Genomic DNA, 21,600 nt, shown 5'->3' on the forward strand with positions numbered 1-21,600 from the left:
TCTCACAACAAGGAGGGAGTAATGCAGCGGTATTGTCACTGGACTAATAATCCAGAAACCCAGGGTAATGCTCCCGGGACCTGTGTTCGAATCCCACCGTGGCGGCTGGTGAAAGTTGAATTCAATAAAAACTTATGATGACCATGAAATCATTGATCGTTGCAATATCTCATCTAGTTCACTAATGTCCTTTTGGGAAGGAAATCTGCCGTCCTTACCTGGTCTGGCCTACATGTGACTCCAGACCCACAGCAATATGATTGACTCTTGTATTGGCCTAACGAGCAACAAAGTTCAAGGGCAATTAGGGAAGGGCAGTAAATACTAGCCCAGCCTGCAGAGCCCAGATCCCATAAACGAATAAAAGAAACCTGCCAAACCAGGACCTCTCCTTCACCGAGAAGGCCAAAGGCAGCAGATACCTGGGAACACCACCATCTGCAGGTTTCCCTCCAAGTCACTCACCATCCTGACTTGGAAATATATCGGCCGTTCCTGGGTCAAAACCCTGGAACAACCCTTCCTAGCAGCACAGTGGCTGTACCTACACCACGGGGACTGCAGGGGTTCCAGAAAGCAGCTCACCACCACCACCTTCTCGAGGGCAGTTAGGATTGGGTAATAAATGCCATTGCCGCCCACACCCCATGAAAAACTTCTTTGAAAACTGAGGTTGGACTGGAAGATCAGACCGGTGGATGTTTCATTAAAAAGTGGCAGTTAAATTATTCAGCAAAGTCAACACATTCATTGCTGTCAGGACTACCAAGCAGCCTGGGACAAGGGGTTGGGAACATTGGAACAGGAGGTAGACCATTCAGCCACACAAAGTTGTTCCATCATTCAGTTAGATCAGTTCACAACTGCCTGTCCTTCTGTGAAGGAAATGTGCCATTCTTTATAGAATTTACAGTGCAGAAGGAGGCCATTCGGCCCATCGAGTCTGCACCGGCTCTTGGAAAGAGCACCCTACCCAAGCCCACACCTCCACCCTATCCCCATAACCCAGTAACCCCACCTAACACTAAGGGCAATTTGGACCCTGAGGGCAATTTAGCCTGGCCAATTCACCTAACCTGCACATCTTTGGACTGTGGGAGGAAACCGGAGCACCCAGAGGAAACCCACGCACACACGGGGAGGATGTGCAGACTCCACACAGACAGTGACCCAAGCCGGGATTCGAACCTGGGACCCTGGAGCTGTGAAGCCATTGTGCTATCCACAATGCTACCGTGCTGCCCAATTCTTACCAGGTCTGACCTCCATGTGGTTCCAATCCACTCTAATGTGGTTGACTTCCCTCTGAAATAACCTAGCAAGTGATTAAGTTGCACGAAACCTCAGGGCAATTTAAGATTGACAGTCATTGCCATCCTCGCCAGGAGCATCTCAAATCCCAAGCATTCATTTCAAATCAAAAATTTTAATTTCCACTTCACTTGGGCAAGATAACCGAGCCCACGCGACACTGTCCTGTGCACTTTATATTCTCACAATCTCTCATTGATACCACCGAAGTACTCAACACAGACCAAGGGCAATGTGTATATTCTATCCATTCGACGCTGCGCCAACACTCTGATCAAAGTGATTTCCCTGCTTCCTCTTTTTGGCTTGTGGCTGGTTTGCATTGTCGGACTGCTTTCTTGCCCTGAGCACCAGGATACAGCGGCATCAATTGTAACACTGCAGAGTTAGATCTTTAATTAGATTTCACACTTCACAAACCTGCAGTGTACTGTGCTTTCAACAAGGCTCAATCCGGAATGCATGCTGAAGTGCCTCACACTTCATGATTTTGGTATAAGTTTGGGAAACGGTGTTTCAATCACAACTCTAACATTAGTTCTACCATTGAACTCTGTATTCCGAGAATTCTACCTCTAAATCACAGTACATCATATATACATAAAAATCACATCGGAATAACAGCACAGAGCCTGCAAAATACACTTAATTCTTCTCAATCCCTTCTGTTATCATGGTTATATTATCTTCACAAATTCTTCCAAACGTTTTATTAATTTAAACGTAATCGTTATTGTCACAAGTAGGTTTACATTAACACTGCAATGAAGTTAGTATGAAAATCCCCTAGTCGCCACACTCCGGCACCTGTTCGGGTACACAGAGGGAGAATTCAGAATGTACAATTCACCTAACAAGCACGTCTTTGAGGACTTGGTGGGAGGAAACCGGAGCACCCGGAGGAAACCACGCAGACACGGGGAGAATGTGCAGACTCCGCACAGTGACCTCTAACATTTCCCAGGCCATCAGATACATGTGTGAGTGAAATTGACACATTCTATTGCCTCCATTATCAGAGATGGTCTTGCCTGAAGTCCACTTACACAATTGATCCATAACACGTCATGTGCTGATCACACGAATAGCCCAGGACATTCGAGATCCATCGGTAGTGTAAACTCTCATGCACACTCAACTCCCATTGACACCTAACCCACTGCTTCTCTGCGACTCGATATGGGAATGAGTAAGCATGTGCTGGCTGGCCGCAGAGTTTCACTGTCAGCGTACTGGGAATGTGGCGATAATGTATACCTTTACCTGGTCTGCAGTCTGATAGTCGTCGATCCAAGTCAAGAGTATCACGACTATTTTGGTTGCCTGGTCCTCATTATTAGTATTAACTTCACGAGGGAGCTTGGGGCATCCAAATGTGGCGACTTGCTAATTGCTGGCCACCCGCTCTGTGACGAGACTTATGCATGGGTTTTGCTTCAGCATCTGTTTCAACATCTGGACAGCTGGCATGCGTTTGAAAGCCTTGTTCAAAGCTTATGCTGTCTGGCCTTCACCCTTGTTAAAACTGGCAAAGCCTGCATTTTTAAAATTTCAACCACAATAAGTGATACGATTGAGAAGATTAGTGAGGGATGTGTCTATGTGTTGCACCAGAAACCACTGTATTATCGCACTTGATGACTTTTTTTGCTTTTTGTTTTTGGCTGTTAATTATTGTGACTAAGTATAATTTATCATCAAAGCGGTATTGGAAATAATAATGGGCGCAACCATAAAATCGGTTCTCGATCCAAAGGCATTACCTATAACAGTGGCCCTGGAACAGATTTATTTTGAGCACAATGATGTTTTACATTAAAATCTAGAACGAGAGGTCACAGATATAGGTTGAGAGGCGGTAGATTTAGAACTGAGATGAGGAGGAACTACTTCTCGCAGAGGGTGATAAATTTGTGGAACTCGCTGCCCCATAGTGCGGTGGAGTCAGAGTCATTAAATTGTTTTAAGATAGAGATGGATACATTTCTGATTTTAAAAGCGGGTTAAAGGGACATGGACAACAAGTGGGAAGGTGGGTTTGAGATCAGCCATGATCTGATTGAATGGTGGAGCAGGATCAAAGGGTATGCCTCCTTCTGCTCCTAATTCCTATGTTCCTATCATTTGAAACGGTAAAATGTAACATGAAGATTAGCGTTTTATCCCCACAGTAGACACATGCCACTTAATTCCCTGCAATGGATTTTTACGACCCTGCCGTGGTGAGACCCATTGCGGAGGGTGGGCGTGGTCAACCAAAATTCCATTGGCTTACGGCAGCACCGAAAAATGCTGACCCTTGACTGTTTTTAAAATACTTTTTTCGTGTTGACGTGATCCAGTTGGAAATGATCAGAAGCCGCCAAAATAGATTTTAAAAGCCGCACACGGCCCCAATTCCAGAGATTGCAGACCCCTGAATTAATATAAGTTCAGCTTCCTACTTTCTAATACACAAATATCTTCCATTCATCCTCTGCGTACTTAGCTCTTGGCCTCTTCGTCTTCCTTCCATTGCACTGGTTAGCATCCTCTACTGGCTTGCGCATGTAAGCAAGACAGAAATAAAAGTTCCACAGGAGTGGCTTTCAGTTGTTCTACTTGCGAAAGGGGCTTGCCACCCATAACCAAGTATTGTTAAACTTTGTTAATCTCTACCCCGGATGACTATGTGTTCTCCACTGTTGATATTCGAGACTGAGATCGATAGTCTTTGGACTGTTCAAGCGGTAGGGGCTGGTTGGGGCAAAGGCATTGAGTTATGACATTAGCCATGATCTTATTGAATGGTAGGACAAGGAGCAGTATGGCTTATTCCTGCTTCTATTTCTTGAGTTCTTATAATAGGAGAGTTGCCTTCCAAGGTTTTTTGGGAGATGTGCCCATTGCTGTCCTGCATCCTCCTGAGTCTGACGGATTTGGGAGGTATGGCCTTGACCTTTGCAGCCATCGCCTCCCTCGTCCTCCTGTAATTCTCAGACGGGGGAATGACATCGAGATCACACAATCGTTACATCCTTTCTCTCATTCATTCGAGCTTCCAGCATTTCATCCTCGAAGCAAAATTTATTTTTCCTCCTTGGCCGGAATTGTTCAGTCAGTAACTGGGCTAGATTCCTTTGGTCCTGTTTCAGCTCCTGAAATGGCTGCATTAACATTATTCCAAAGTGCTGACCCTAATAATTTAATCATTTGGGCATCTTGCTGTACATTTGCTAATAGCTGCTGCTGTATTGTGACAATTTTTATAGTAAAAAATGATGCATTTCATGAGTTTTCTGAATTACCTTAGTAATGTTTTATTTTATTCTTTCATGGCAGGGGTATCAAACTCAAATGCTCCAAAGGGCCAAGTTTCTTCTTCCGAGAGCAGTGTCAGACAATAATTGCTTTACAAAAGGGATATCCTTAAAGATGTATTTAATGAGACCCAGATATCCTAGTTATAAGAACTTTAATAACCTGAGTGTGTGCATTCCAATAGCTATTCAATAACAAATAAGATTAGTGAAATATTTAATTGTCAAAGAAAGAATAGGTGACAAATGCAACATACTAACTTGCTTCGGTAAAAAATGTATGGTTTAGAAAACATGGCATTCTTTATCTTCATTCACCTGATTGAGTATATTTTTATATATTACAACTAATCCAAGGTTTACATTCCAAGTACAAGGAAGCAGTCTGCATATGCACAAATGCACTTACTGATTTCCAGTTAGAAGCACACCCAAGATAAACTGGTGGCTTCTGATTAAAGGTTTCCTGTGCAGGCGTACATGCTGCCTCACCACCATTAATGCCTGTACTAGTAAAACTTTGTAAATCTTTGGCAGGCTACATGGTGACCCTACACAAGCCTGATGCCGTTGACGGGTTCTACCTTGGTCATCCCTGTTGTTTCATGGGCATCGCTGGCCAAAGCCAGCATTTGTTGCCAAACCCTCCTCGGTGTTGAACTGAGTGATTTGCTGGACCTTTTCAGAGAGCATCGGAGGGTGTTGGATAGGGATTGTTTGGGCCTCTGCTCAAGAAAGAAGCAGAGAGGCCTCAGACGCTCCTGGTGGAGGATGGGGGGGTGTATATACGTAGTGAAGAAGAGGCGGTTAAGGCCAGAGAACTGGAAATCATTGCTATGAAGTTGGGCATCAGATGAATCGCGAATACAGGTGGGAAGGGAGGGAAAAACAATGGTTTCGTGGTCATCGTGAGACTTTTTAATTCTCGAATTACAATTCCACCATCTGCTGTAATGGGAATTGAACCTGGGCCTTTGAATTACTAGTCCAGTGACAATACCACTATGTCAGCGCCAGACCCTGCATATAAGGAATACTTAGCTAACCTTCCCTTAAACTGCTATTTCTAGCTTTCTCTTTTGTTGTCAAGGACTCCAATTCTGACCTTCTGTTCACCCTCATTTGAATCACTCTGCCATGATTATAAGCTCTGGAATCCCCCCCTACAGCTTTTTGCCACGTTACCTTCTCTGCCTCTCCTCCTTTAAGGCATTCCTTAAAACCTACCTCTTTAACCAAGCATTTGGTCACGGAATAGCTCAGGTGGCTCAGCGTCCCAACTCCCTGGTGAAGCACGGTGGGATGTTTTACGACGCCAATAGCGCTATATGAATGCAGGTCGTTGTCGAATCCTTCACCTTGCTCTCTTAATAAAAGTAAATCAATCCCATTTCGATGCAATGTGTCATTCCCTTAACTGTCCTGTGTTCCGTAAAATGAGGACCTTTAAGAAAATTAACATGCAGTCGAATTATTTTTTGCACCGCAGTCTCTTTTCTGGTAATACTTGAATTACTGAGTACCACTTGGCTCTTGATGAACAATCAATTGATAGAAAAATATCTGGTAAGAAAAGCCTTTCCTCCATTAAGAGGGAAGGAAAGGGTAAAAAGACAAACAGGGTCAAACATGCTGGTTTTCTTTGGAATATGAGTCATTGTTTGGGCAGCAGTCGCAAGCACAATGCTCAGTTTCTTTCGGACTAAAGTAGACAACATCATCACAGGGTTGACATGTTGCAAAGCATAGCAAAACTTGTAAGAACTCCTGAAATCCCGGCAGACCGTGTGTATGGCAGTGCAGTGAGTATGAATTAAAGATCTTCCTTCCATTCCTCCTGACGTCTCGGTTTTATTTTCAGTACGTCTCTGAGCCAATTTCACTCGGTGACGAGTGTTGAGCGATCAATATATCTCAGGACAGTTCAGCACGGGTGGTGTTCTGACAAACTAAGGCACAACTCAAATGATGCTGCAAGGGCAAAGATTCCAGTTTGCTGGTTAATATTATTCATTACAACAACATTACTTCTTTAGAAATGGACAGTTCTGTTCACAGAAAGCGCACAGAAAAGTTTAGCAACGGGAGAGCCGATTTCGGCCAAGTCTCGTTTTCCAGCTTTTTCGCCATAGTGTTTTGAAATCCTACTTTAAATAACCATCCAGTACCTTTTAAATGCTGCAACACATTTTAGCTATGATCACCATTTTGACAGAGTACTGCGCACTCTGCTAACTGCCTTGGAGGGATGGGGTTATCCATTTCCTTTATGTAGCTCCTGCTTAAATAGCAATTGGTAGCGATTCAGTCTTCTCCGATGCCCGTTCATTCCTTCTGTATTAATGGCCTTCCTCATTCTGCAACTTTTGGGGGTGAATTTCCTCACATCGGGGGGGGGGGGGGGGGGGGGGGGGGGGGGGGGGTAACTTAGATGTGCAGCGGAAACTCCATTAACATGCACTCTTGAGAAACATTTGGCCAAACTCCCCATTTCAACTATTTTGCACCCTCACCCGGGACTATCCCGCTCATTTTCATCTTCGATTACAGTCATCTCGGTAGCGCTGTGATTAGCACTGTTGCTTCACAGCACCAGGGCCCCGGGTTCGATTCCCGGCTTGGGTCACTGTCTGTGCGGAGTCTGCTCATTCTCCCCGTGTCTGTGTGGGTTTCCTCCGGGTGCTCCGGTTTCCTCCCACAAGTTCCGAAAGACGAGCTGTTAGGTGAATTGGACATTCTGAATTCTCCCTCAGTGTACCCGAACAGGCGCCGGAATGTGGCGACTGGGGGATTTTCACAGTGACTTCATTGCAGTGTTAATGTAAGCCTACTTGTGACAATAAAGATTATTATTGTTATCTGACAGAACAAACATTTTATCAGATTCACCTCTTTTGCGAACCAGGCAGATGGTATCTGTGAGTATCCCAACTTAAAGTACCGGTTCGTGGGGTTGTACATGTTCGTTTTTGGAATGGTGTGAGCAGTCATGTGAAATCCTAATTAGAATAACAGCTCAGTCATCATGTAACAATTATTAAAGACTATTTATTACATTAAAGAAAAGGCAACTACACATGAACAGGACTACAATACTGAATCACAAAACACGCACAAAGTTAGATGTTAACTGGCCAGCCTCTTTCTGAGGATGCTGGCAATGATAGGATGCATTTTCCTCTCCGATTATTAATTCTGTGTATTTGGTTGTCTGCCTCCCTCAAATTCCTTGAGTCTCTCAGTCGTCTAGGTAAGCTTTCTCCACTAATAAGGCGATTTAAGCCTGATTCTGTCTCGATACCTGCTAATCTCGTTACTGGGAAAGTTGCATCTCATCATGCTTTTTGAATGCTGGCTACTGCTGCCACGAGGCAGATTTCTGCCTGTTGCTGGGAAGATCGCATCCTATCACTCTTTGTTAAACTCATTCAACTGCTGAAACTGAGCAGATCCATGACACTGATTACCGATCCTTGAAAGCTTTTAACTGCGACCAGTAAATTGATTTTCACTCACCCAGGCCTTCCTGAGCAAAATATACCAATATATACTTGAAGAATGATGTGGAGTTGATGAAGCTCCCCCCATTGTTTTCATTAGCAAATATACGCAACCTGAAATCTGGCTTTGAAATAAAGCGCAGTGTCTCTTGTTCCAGTATTGCTGCCGGGTATCTTGCCCTCCGCTTGTTTACTGAGGGGAGTCAATGTGGGTATGAAATGTGTTTCCCCAGTTTTTAATGTCTGCAACGACATTGTCCGTTAATATTAAAGATTCGGGGAATATTTGCGGCCACGTCTGCAAATTGAACGTAGGTGTGTGTTGCAGCCAGAGAGGCTGACGAACAAAAGCTTTCTGAGGGTTTGTTGCCATTCTCCATCTGCTAGCGGTGACAATGGTTGAATGTTACTCTTGTCTTTACAGATTATGAAGGAGGTGCGGAGAGCACTTGGCAATGCTTCAGCCGACGACAGCAAGCTCCTGCTGCTTAGTGCCGTAGGGAGCGTGTTCTGCAGCGGCCTAGACTATTCCTACCTTATTGGCAGGTTGTCCAGTGACAGAAGAAAAGAGAGCGCTCGGATCGCAGAATCAATAAGGTACTTTTGCGATTTGACGAGACGACTGTTTCTGAATCACACACTATTTGCAGGACTGGCTGCAAACATACAGCAGGAAATATGCAGCAGTATTATAATAAACCACAGAGAAGGGAGGCTGATCTTTCAGATAGTCAAAACTCAAAATGTTAATCACATATTCCAGGTGCTGTGTACCCTGTTAAACCTTTCCAGCATATTCTATTTTATCTCAGCATTTGAAGGTTTTTTTCCCCCGTTTGATTTCTATCCCTTTGCACATTCGGACAGATAAATCTACACCATTTGCTGCATCGGACTGCTGTCTTGTTTATTTCGGAGGGGGTACTGACTGTTGCACTAACTGTTCTAAAATGGCCAGCGAGCGGGCAGTCATTCAGTAAGATAGCCTCCGCCAAGGCTGGACAACAGTGAGGGCCCCCATTCACCAGCTGAGAGAGGATGCAATTATAGAAAGTGTTACAATAGAGAGAAAATAACAGCTGGTATAGGAAGGCCAAATCTAAAATATTGGTCAAGTTAAACAACAAAAGCTTGCATTTATATTTTGCCTTTGATGCACTAAGATGCCCCCCACGCGGGAGCGTTGTCAAAGAAAATCTGACCCTGGACCATTTGCGGCAATATTCGGACAGGTGACCAGAGATTTGGTCAGAGGGTTTAAAAAAGCTTCTGAGAGGCGGAATGAGAGAATTAGGGAGAGATTTCTGGAGCTTAGGAAGCGGAAGGCACAGGCGCCAGAGGTGGAGCGATTAAAACCAGGGATGTGCAAGAAACCAGAAGTGGAGGAGAGCGGGGATCTCTGCCGGCCAGAGAAGGTTACAATGATAGCCCCACAATGATAGCCCCAAGGAGACATTTGAAGCCTAACTTCAAGCCAACGGAAGGAAAATATAGAATTGATTCCAAGAACATCTTTGCATGTAAGAGGTCAAAACATGGAATCTACTGGTCGCAGAGGAATAAAAGAAAAACTGTTGTAAACGTGAAGAGACCCTCCACGGCTACTGGTTTAGCTCACTGGGCTAAATAGTTGGCTTTTAAAGCAGGCCAGCAGCACGGTTTAATTCCCGTACCAGCCACCCCGGACAGGCGCCGGAATGTGGCGACTAGGGGCTTTTCACAGTAACTTCATTGAAGCCTACTCGTGACAATAAGCGATTTTCATTTTCATTTCATTTTTCATACCTACTGGATGAATGAGCTTGGAATAGGTGAAAAGGTGAACCTCGGACAAGGCTTGGAATTGCCTGAAATTTCATTGCGTAATCTGACCCCTCACCAGACATCTGGAAAACGCTCCGAATAACGAAACGTTCCGAAAGACAAATCATCGTCTGGACAAGGTGGAGTTCACCGTCAGCCATTGGACTTAAAGATCTTGCCTGCATTAAACCCGAAAGCATCTTTATAAGTTGCCTGAGCTCACCACAGTGTCCAACGGTCAGAAGTTGGTCATTGATCCCCCTCAGCATAGCCAATCTCTTTCTTACCTCTTACCTACGCACCTTGTACCTTCTGTACCCTGAGTATTTTTGCCCAATACAAAATGCATCAATCTCCATTTTGAAACTATTAATTGACCCAGCTTCCCACCCCCTCCCCTCTCCCACCCCCCCAGACGCAACTGCTTTTTGGGGGAGAGAGTTCAAAATTTCCCCAACCTCTTGTTTGACAAATTGCTTCCTGATGTTAGCCCTGAGTGGGCGAAGTTTAATTTCAAGATTAGACCCCTTTGTTCGGGGCTCACCCCATCAAAGGCAGCAGTTTCTTACCACCCAATCATCACAAAGGACCTCAATTTGATCACCCCACTATCTTCTATTTTCAGATATGAACCTTTCTGCATCCAAGCGTTACAAACCCGACCAGGTACAATTGTTAAAATCCAGTTTTGCTTTTTACATTATTAATATTTAATCTGGCTAATTATGTCATTTTCATCCAGTCGATTGAACCGTATTATGACCAATCGGTTTTAGTCACAATAAACTCCGAGATTAAACACAAAAAGTGCAGAAATGTCCTAGGATATGAAACCAGGGTTACTCTTGAGTTCCTGACTTAAAAAGGACCAAAAAAAATTTCCAAGTGACGTTTAAACAATAGTTTCAAACTAATAATAATAATAGTAATCTTTTATTATTGTCACAAGTAGGCTTACATTACCACTGCAATGAAGTTACTGTGAAATGCCCCTAGTAGCCACATTCTGGTGCCTGTTTGGGTACACTGAGGGAGAATTCAGAATATCCAATTCACCTAACAAGCACGTCTTTTGGGGCTTGTGGGAGGAAACTGGAGCACCCGGAGGAAACCCACACAGACACGGGCAGAACGTGCAGACTCTGCGCAGTGACCCAAGCCGGGAAGCGAACCTGTGACCCTGGTGCTGTGAAGTAACAGTGCTAACCACTGTGTTACCGTGCCGCCCACGAGCTAGGTTGTTCAAATAAATTAGATTGTTTACCTGGCTGATTATTCATTTATTCATCAGTTGATTGCATTTGGTTCTTTCTACATGCTGCGGCCTACACGTCTTATGAGCAGGGCGTGGTGATCTCGAGTCATAATGTGTATTTGATGAGCATTAGACCCAATTAATTGTATCCCATCACTTAGTGAGGAGGCACATCAATGGCAGGAATATACCAATGGAGTGCCATTAGGCAGAATTTGTCACAGGATTCGGGTTTATTAATACAAATCTGAGTTTCATTGCATTAACAGACTGTCCTGCAGGTTCTCTTGGACAAGTCATTACAATGGAGGATACAGATAAAACAATCTGATTATGCTCCTCCATCTAAAGTGCGGCGGATGCTTAATTTATTGATTCATTGCTCCATTATTACTACATCCAAATCCAGGCAAACTTGACGAGATGGATCCCTCTTCTGCTTTTTGGGCTTTCGATATCATTCGTCTTGTAGCTATTTGTAGAGCTTATTGAGGAAAATGGCTGCTGAGTTTGCCCAGTATTCAGAATTCACTGCGTTCTAAAGCCAATCAGTTAAAGGGAAAAAAAAGAAAGGCTTTTCTTGATATCACATTTCCCACGCCGACCAAACAGCTCTAAGCACTCTGTCATTGGCCCGGGAAACGGGGAAAATCAGTATGGGAAATCCCAGCGTCGGGTTCGGCGCCCCCACTGGCTATCCCGCCAGCTGAAAACGGGGGCGGAGAGTTCCGGCCATGTTAGCGTCTGGTGGGTTTGACGGAGAGAGCAGAAAAGACCGCAAACAGTCTAGGTCATGTTTTGATTTGATTTATTATTGTCACATGTATTAGTATACAGTGAAAAGTGTTGTTTCTTGCATGCTGTACAGACAATGCATCCCATACATAGGGAAGGAAGGAGAGACTGCAGAATATAATGTTACAGTTACAGCAAGGTGTAGAGAAAAGATCAACTTAATACGAGGTAGGTCCATTCAAATGTCTGATGGCAGTAGGGAAGAAGCTGTTCTTGAGTCGGTTGGTACGTGACCTCAAACATTGGTGTCTTTTTCCTGACGGAAGAAGGTGGAAGAGAGTATGTCCGGGGTGCGTGGGGTCCTTAATTATGCTGGCTGCCTTTCTGAGGCAGCGGGAATTATAGATAGAGTCAATGGATGGGAGGCTGGTTTGCGTGATGGACTGGGCTACATTCACGACCTGTTGTAATTTCCTGCGGTCTTGGGCAGAGCAGGCTCCATACCAAGCTGTGATACAACCAGAAAGAATGCTTTCTATGGTGCATCTGTAGAAGTTGGTGAGGGTCGTAGCTGACATTCCAAATTTCCTTAGTCATCTGAGAAAGTAGAGTCGTTAGTGGGCTTTCTTAACTATAGTGTCGGCATGGGGGGGGGGGGGACCAGGACAGGTTGTTGGTGATCTGGACACCTAAAGTCTTGAAGCTCTCGACCCTTTCTACTTCGTTCCCGTAGACAGGGGCATGTTCTCCACTACGCTTCTTGAAGTCGATGTCAATCTCCTTCATTTTGTTGACATTGAGGGAGAGATTATTGTCGTCGCACCAGTTCACCAGATTCTCTATCTCATTCCTGTACTCTGTCTCGTCGTTGTTTGAAATCCGACCCACCATGGTGGTATCATCAGCAAATTTGAAAATCGAGTTGGAGGGGAATTTGGCCACACAGTCATAGGTTTATAAGGAGTATACAGTAGTCCCCCGTTATACCGCGCTCCGCAATACCGCGGTTCGTGATATACCGCGGGGGGGGGGCTTATGGACCCCAGCTGTCAGTTGTGTCAATTTCAGCGGCCGGCTGATTATTTCAGTGAGAGCAGCTTCCCTCTCTGGATCAAAGTGAGCCGGCCGCTGAAATTGACACTGCCGGCTGCTCTCTCCCCCCAATCAGAAACATTAAAACTTAAAAGTTGGATTGGAGGGAGAGAGCAGCCGGCAGTGTCAATTTCAGCGGTCCGGCTCACTTTGATCCGGAGAGGGAAGCTGCTCTCTCACTGAAACAATCAGCCGGCCGCTGAAATTGACACTGCCGAGGGGGGGGGGGCGGGTGTTGGGGGGGAGAAGAGGGGGGTGAGTGTTGGGGGGGGGGGAGAAGAGGGGGGCGAGTGTTGGGGGGGGGGAGAAGAGGGGGGGCGGGTGGTGGGGGGGGGAGAAGAGGGGGGGCGGGTGTTGGGGGAGGAGAGGAGGGGGGCGGGTGTTGGGGGGGGAGAGGAGGGGGGCGGGTGTGGGGGAGAGACCCCCCTGTGGGTGTGGGGGAGACCCCCCTGGGGGTGTGGGGGAGAGAGGGTGGACCTGCGGGTGTTGGGGGAGAGAGGAGGGCCCTGCGGGGGTTGGGGGAGAGAGGGGGGCCCTGCGGGGGTTGGGGGGGGAGAGGAGGGGGGCGGGGTGTTGGGGGGACCCCCCTGTGGGTGTGGGGGAGACCCCCCTGTGGGTGTGGGGGACGAGAGGGGGGCCTGCGGGTGTTGGGGGGGGAGAGGTGGGGGGGCGGATGTTGGGGGGGAGCGGGTGTGGGCGGGTGTGGGGGAGACCCCCCTGTGGGTGTGGGGGAGACCCCCCTGGGGATGTGGGGGAGAGAGGGTGGACCTGCGGGTGTTGGGGGAGAGAGGAGGGCCCTGCGGGTGTTGGGGGAGAGAGGGGGGCCCTGCGGGTGTTGGGGGACGGGAGAGGAGAGGGGGGGGAGGGGGCGAGCCGGAGGGTGTGGGGAGGGGGCGAGCCGGAGGGTGTGGGGGGACAGGGGGCGAGCTGGACGCTGTGGGGGAGAGCAGGAGGGGTGTGGGGGAGAGGGGGAGAGGGAGCGAGCGGAAGGTTGTGGGGGGGAGAGGGGGCGAGCTGGACGCTGTGGGGGCGAGCAGGAGGGTGAGGGGGAGAGGGAGCGAGCCGGAGGGTGTGGGGGGAGAGGGGGCGAACCGGAGGGTGTGGGGGGAGAGGGGGCGAGCCGGAGGGTGTTGGGGGGGGAGAGGGGGCGAGTCGGAGGGTGTGGGGGGAGAGGGGTCTAGTTGGAGGATGTGGGGGGAGAGGGGGCAAGCCGGAGGGAAAAAAAAAGAAATTGACACTGCCGGCTGCTCTCTCCCTCCAATCAGAAACATTAAACTTAAAAGTTGGATTGGAGGGATGAGAGCAGCGGGCAGTGTCAATTTCAGCGGCCGGCTGATTTCAGTGAGAGCAGCTTCCTTCTCCGGATCAAAGTGAGCCGGCCGCTGAAATTTTAATTGGATCCACGATGGGGGTTTTAAATTTATTTGAAAATCTATGCTAGCGCTTCCCATTGTGAGTCTACGGGGGTCTGACCTCTCCCCCCGCCCCCCGTAGACTCACAATGGGAAGCGCTAGCATAGATTTTTAAATAAATTTAAAACCCCCATCATGGATATCCGCGGCTCGGATACAACGCGGGTTGGGGTCTTGGACCCCAACACCCGCGTTATAAAGGGGGACTACTGTAGTAAGGGGCTGAGGACACAGCCTTGTGGGGAACCGGTGTTGAGGATGATCGTGGAGGAGGTGTTGTTGCCTATCCTTACTGATTGTGGCCTGTGGGTTAGAAAGTTCAGGATCGAGCCGCAGAGGGAGGAGCCACGGAGTTTGGAGATGAGTTTTGTAGGAATGATGGTGTTGAAGGCTGAGCTGTAGTTGATTATTAGGAGTCTGACATAGGTGTCTTTGTTATCTAGGAGTCCCAGGATAGAGTGCAGGGCCATGGAGATGGCATCTGTTGTGGACCTGTTGCAGCGGTAGGCGAACTGTAGTGGATCAAGGGAATCCACGAGGCTGGAGTTGATTTGTGCCATGACTAACCTTTCGAAGCACTTCATGATGATGGATGTCAGAGCCAGTGGACGATAGTCATTAAGGCACGCTGCTTGACTTTTTCTTGGTACAGGGATGATGGTCGTCTTCTTGAAGCAGATAGGGATCTCAGATTGTTGTAAAGAGAGGTTTAGGGGCTGGTTTAGCTCGCTGGCTTTTCAAGCAGGCCAGCAGTACGGTTAGACTCCCGTACCAGCCTCCCCGGACAGGCGCCGGAATGTGGCGACTAGGGGCTTTTCACAGTAACTTCATTGAAGCCTACTCGTGACAATAAGCGATTTTCATTTCATTTCATTAAGATGTCTGCGAATACACCCGCCAGCTGATCCGCGCAAGACCTGAGTGCCCGTCCGGATACCCCATCCGGGCCAGTGGCTTTCCGTGGGTTGACCTTCGAGAAGGCTGCTCTGATGTCTGCAGTGGTGATCTCAGATACAAGTTCATCCGAGACTTCTGGGGTGGAGGGCTTGCTCTCGCTGACCTCATGTTCAAAGCGGGCAGAGAATGCGTTGAGCTCATCAAGGAGGGGTGGATTGGAGCCGGTGATTTTATATCCCTTCATCTTGTAGCCCATTATGTCTTGCAGACCTTGCCATAGCCGGCGGGGATCCATGTGGCTAGCCTGGGACTCGAGCTTGGTCCGGTACTATCTTTTGGCATCTTTGATGGATCTCCTTAGATCATATCTGGCTTTCTTGTAGAGGTCAGGGTCGCCTGACTTGAACGCCTCAGACCTAGACTTCAGCAAGCAGTGGATATCCCTGTTCATCCAGGGTTTCCGGTTGGGAAACACGCGGATTTGCTTCTTTGGCGCACAGTCTTCTACACACTTACTAATGAAGTCAGTTACTGTAGTGGCGTACTCGTTCAGGCTGGTCGCAGAGTTTTTAAATACTGACCAGTCCACTGACTCTAAGCAGTCCCGTAGGAGATCATCCGATTCCGCAGACCAACAATGCACAACTTTCTTTGACGGATTCTCCCGCTTCAGTTTTTGCTTATAGGCCGGGAGCAGGAGCACAGCCTTGTGGTCAGATTTGCCAAAAGTGGGGGTGGGGGGGGGGGGGGGGGGGGGGGGGGGGGGCGATAGAGCGGGAGGCATGTTTGATATTTGTGTAGCAGTGGTCCAGGATGTTTGGGCCTCTGGTGGAACAGGTGACGTGTTGGTGGTAACTTGGTAGTACGCACTTGAGTTTGGCCTGATTGAAGTCCCCAGCTACAATGAACAAGGCCTCGGGATGTTTCGTTTTCGAGGCTATTTGTGATGGTGAATATTTCGTCCAGTGCGATTTTCACGTTCGCTAGGGTTGGGATGTAAACTGCCTTCAGGATGACGGAGCTGAACTCCCGCGGAAGGTAGCAGGGGGGGCATTTTATCGTCAGGGGAGCAAAAACGCGCCAGTGTTGCCACAACTAAGCTAACAGACAGAGAAAGTGGGAAATATTTATACTGTGGAGTGAGGATGAAAGATGAGTCATAGCCACAGAAACCCAGGGAAACCGGGTGCTGATAGCCACAGAAATCCACGGGGAAAGAGTGCTAATGGCAGTCCCCAGAGAGAATAAAATGTGTGAACGGCCAAACTGCAGAGAAACTAACATCAGAGGGTAAACTGTGACAGATGGGGGGGGGGGGAGAAGGGTAACAAAAGGTGGATAAGATGGAGGGGTTGAATATATATAAAGAAAGACAAGAGAGAAAGAAATGGTAAAAAACAATTAAAATGAAATGGGATGCAAAAAATGAGTCGAGATGGGGTCGAGCTAATCATCTGAAGTTGTTGAATTCGATGTTGAGACCGGAAGGCTGTAGCGTGCCTAAATGGAAGTGAGTTCCTCCAGTTTGCGTTGAGCTTCACTGGAACATTGCAGCAGGCCAAGGACAGAGATGTGGGCGTGGGAGCAGGGTCTTGTGTTAAAAAGCATGTCGTCTGGATAACTAACTCCTTATCTCGACAGATCTATTTTTCAAGGGTATAGAGTGTGTCAACCTGCAAATCCTTTCAGTTATGCCAATGGCTGGTGGTAAGAGCGGGGGAGACTCCTGGTCGGCCACGCTCAATGTCGCGCCCCTCAAGCTGTAAGCCCCCTGACGACAGACCCGCCACCTGTTCCGGGAATTACCAATCATGGAAAACAGACGGAAGCTTGCCTTAGTGCATCACTAGATGTGGGAAGAGAATTGGAATGAATGAAATTGTAGAGTAACTTAAAAGCGAGGCAGTGATTTAAAAAGAGTTCCAAAAGCACGACAATTTTGAACTTCAAAGCAGCGCTGTTATGAATATGGACTTCAAGGGTGAAAACACTTTTTGGAAGGAACAAAAATAACTGAAGAGGAGGAATTTTTAAAAACACGTTGGACGCGGTTGTTCTTTTGGAGGCATAAAAAAAGCAAAAGATTGAATTCAGTGCCGAAGAGTTGCTAAATCTTGGCGAAAAGATATTTTTGACATTGTGTCGGACAATTCATAAATGACATAATTTAAGGACTATTAAGCAGCCAGACTGCATTTTTCATGTTTACATCTGTGTCTGTTTTTCAGTTCGAGGGTAGAAAGCATGCCACAAGGGGCTGGTTTAGCACAGGGCTAAATCACTGGCTTTGAAAGCAGACCGAGGCAGGCCAGCAGCACGGTTCGATTCCCATACCAGCCTCCCCAAACAGGCGCCGGAATGTGGCGACTCGGGGCTTTTCACAGTAACTTTATTTGAAGCCTACTTGTGACAATAAGCGATTTTCATTTCATTTCAAGCATACGGCAAACCCACATCATAGTCTTTGGGTGCCCAACCGTGCATGGACTCCCGGGTTGGTCTAAGTTCACAGTCCCCATTCGGACAGATGCAGCCACTCCGGGAACTCTTCATGGCTTCTCACTGCCGGGGACCTTCCGCAATGCAGCAGCAGGACAGAAAGTTGTCTGGTTGTAAAATTGGACTTTTTTTCTTTCAAAAAAAAAACAAACGGCGAGGAACATTTTGTTTATTTTTTTACACAGACAATGGGGAGCGAGTACTTAGAACAAAATGTACTCGCCTTGGACTTGACTCTCCCTCCAAGGATAATACTCGTATCAGTCCCTCTGGGAGTTTGCTGGCCAGTGAAAATATTTTCTTTACCCACTGCAAGTAAATAAACACGTTCCCATCACTTCCCAACGTCACAGTTTCGGCATGTCGTCTGGATAACTAACTCCTTATCTCTACAGATCTATTTTTCAAGGCTTTTATTAGGAAGGTCAAAATACACATCAAAAGTTAAAATATTGCAAGAATCTGCAGCATTTGGTGTTACCAGAAGCTGTCGCTTAACTATACATAGAACATAGAACAGTACAGCACAGAACAGGCCCTTCGGCCCTCAATGTTGTGCCGAGCCATGATCACCCTACTCAAACCCACGTATCCACCCTATACCCGTAACCCAACATCCCCCCCTTAACCTTACTTTTATTAGGACACTACGGGCAATTTAGCATGGACAATCCACCTAACCCGCACATCTTTGGACTGTGGGAGGAAACCGGAGCACCCGGAGGAAACCCACGCACACAGGGGGAGGACGTGCAGACTCCACACAGACAGTGACCCAGCCGGGAATCGAACCTGGGACCCTGGAGCTGTGAAGCATTTATGCTAACCACCATGCTACCCTGCTGCCCTTTAAGGTCATGTTTTAAGGTCACAAATTTTATTATTAACCTCTGCAAATTTGTACAATTTTATAGTCTATCCAGACCATACTATGGTTTAGGTTGGGAAGCTATTTTATTTTCCCAATTATGTTTTGAGTTTCGGGCAAATTAAAATAAAAGTTTGCTTTGTCCTTGTAAAATACATCAAGTAATACAAAATGCATTTTGGTATATTTATGCATCTAGGGTTTTGCCATTTCCCCACCCCCCTCAGCTGAATATAGAGGCAGATGTCTTCATCTAATTTCTGACTGTAGTTTGCTGGGAATCAGCTGGTATTATTACATCAACAGTATATCCAGCATTCATTTCCTGCCCATTGTACTTCCAAGAGTCAGGCAAAACTGTTCTTATGTACTTCAAAGAAAGGTGTGACTCAACAACAGGCTTTATTGGCAAACTTTGGGCATTGGAATCAAGATCCCTTACTTAATATCTATACCAATCCACCTGTTAGGAAAATAAAGGTAGTTTTAAGGGATTTATATTTGTATTGGTAAACATTAGAAATAAGATGTAATCTTAAGTGGGTTCAATTTAATGATTCTGTGCCTAGAAGAAAAAAAACTTGAAGTTTGATTCATACTGGACAACGGTGTTTGTATTTGTGGGGGTTTGTGCAGTTCCAGCTGTCTCTATTGTGCTTAGAGAGGGCTATGGCGTGAAGAGTTAAAACATTTTTAGATTGCTTAGCAACTGGGGTCTTACAAGGTAGAGAACTTTTTGAGTTTTAGTTTTACTAACTTGATTGCAGTTGGAGATGGGTACTGAGACAGAAGGCAGACCCCACAGCTCGGCGAGAAGCAGCTGGTTTCAGAAGGCTAAAGGGGCAACATATCTCTCAGCCTTGCTAGAAGCAAAGTCGCATCATGGAGTAATGGTTAAGAAAACAGATGCCCAGAAATCTAAAGTCCAGCTAGTTAAGGAAGCGAGAAGCAAGAAGCCTGGTGTTAACGGAACAGAGGAAACTGGGATCGAGAACAGATTATCGTTCAGTAAAGTCACAGAATTGAAAAGGCATTGAATGGTGAAAGGTCAGAAAGATATCTCCGGCGGTTTGTGTGAAATTGCTACAGTTTGGGAGACATTATTTAAAATAGTTGCAGAAATTGGTGGCTGGACCTCGAAGTTTGTGTAAAAGCCTTCAAGACAAAGGAAACCTGGAGGGAGAAGAGTGCAACCTAAAAGCGAAACCTGGATGGAAGCAGAGGAGAGAAAGCATAATTTAAAAGAAGATTTGAAATCACCCGTGCGGAAGCCGGAGTTCAGTGAAATAAGGTGGCTCACGATATAAGAATCATCTGGGGGGATTTTGAGGAGAAATCCACAGACATTCACTTGGGTTCAGAAAGAAGTGTTTCTTACCATAGTCATCTTGTGTGCTTAAAAGGGACTTTGTATGTGAATGAGACCGTTGTAGTTTAAGATGTAGGGCAAGATTCTCTGGCCTCCCCGTGACATGTTTCTCCACAGCGGGTGGCGGAATCTTCTGGTCCAGCTGCTACAATGGAATTTCCCATTGAATCCATCCCACGCTGCTGGGGAATCCACGCCGGGATGCGCAACGGCAGGACTGGAAGATCCCGCCGGGGAGGGGGGAGTTTGGAAGTGAAAAAATATTGCAAGGCTCTGGAGAAAGAGGTGGGGGGAGGGGAAGGGTAGTAGTGGAACTTGTTACACTGCCCTGTCAAAAAGCCACACATACACGATAGGCCGGGTTGTGTGTTATGATCCTTCTGCGTCTTCGAGAAGTTTCATTCAACTTCTTTTGTACTTTGAGACTGGGCCTAGGATTAAGAACTATAACTGTCAGATACGATGGGATGACAACTGTGTTTGTGCCTTCAGATCACAGGCACCTGAACTACAAGTGCATACACTTCGGAGAATCTCTCAACTTGTATCAGTACAATGACCTTAATCGGCACTTGCATCATCGCTCTGGACGGAACACTTCTAGACTTCTCCCAATCCTTCAGAGCATTAGAATAGGCAGCAACTCTTTTACACCCCCGCCAGTTTTGCTGGTTGCAAGAATCTGCTTTCAGCTGTATGTTACATTAACGCACAGTAATATCATCTGTTACACTCTAATAACCCTGAGCTAAAAAGACAAAAAGCTAAACCGTGAATGCTGCGAATCTGAGATGTAATATCCTGGGAATGTACAACATGCCAGCCAACATCTGACGGTTGAATAATGTTGCGGGTAGATTGCTTTCTCAGTGCAGTTTCTATCTATCTGAGAATTTTGATAGGTTACTGTGCCTGAACAAGCCAATTGAGCTGTGTTCGGGTGTCCTCCAATTCGATAATTGATGTTCTGCCAAGTATGTCAGCAGGACCCAGATGCCTTTACTAGCAGGATTCCATCTCCAGTTTAAAAACTGCAAGGCTTTTCCTGACATCATCAATTTTGTTAATCCCATTTGTGAATTTTACTGAATTATGCACGTTTTAATCATGTTCATTTTTGTACGCGATCTAAATTAAGCTACCCATCTGTTCCACCAGTTCAGAGTCCAAATGAGGAATTTTATCTTGGCACATGTAAAATTTTACTCATAACCATTAAAAGCAAAACCACTGTCTCTGAAGCACAGAAAGAGGCAATTCAACATGTTATAAGATGTGCCAGCTCGGGCAACTTTAAGATAATTCCACTACCCTTTCACCTTGACGTTCTAACTTCCTTGACTTGATATATTTATACCATTTCACATGACATACTGTCACGACCCCCTGGGCTAGTGCGCAGTCAATTCCAGCCCCACTTGATCCAGAGTTGCAACACAGCTAATATTAGATGCTATTTTAAACTACCCGAGACCCAAGGCTGAGCCCAATAAGCTGCAGTCACCAAGTTTGTAAATTCAACATTCAAATAAGCTATTATTATTTAACAGTCATATGAT

At 46.4% G+C, this 21,600-nt stretch overlaps 1 protein-coding gene across 1 annotated transcript in view; it reads left to right on the forward strand.

Annotated features, from left to right (window-relative positions):
- Positions 1–21,600, forward strand: part of LOC119971106 (chromodomain Y-like protein 2) — a 156,290-nt gene that overhangs the window by 112,986 nt on the left and 21,704 nt on the right. Inside the window, exon 4 of the mRNA XM_038806261.1 lies at positions 8,535–8,707. Within this exon, the coding sequence (XP_038662189.1) occupies positions 8,535–8,707 (173 nt within the window). The remainder of the gene's footprint in view (positions 1–8,534; positions 8,708–21,600) is intronic.

This window comes from Scyliorhinus canicula, chromosome 9 (assembly GCF_902713615.1).
Source record: "Scyliorhinus canicula chromosome 9, sScyCan1.1, whole genome shotgun sequence".
In the NCBI taxonomy this organism is placed as follows: domain Eukaryota; kingdom Metazoa; phylum Chordata; class Chondrichthyes; order Carcharhiniformes; family Scyliorhinidae; genus Scyliorhinus; species Scyliorhinus canicula.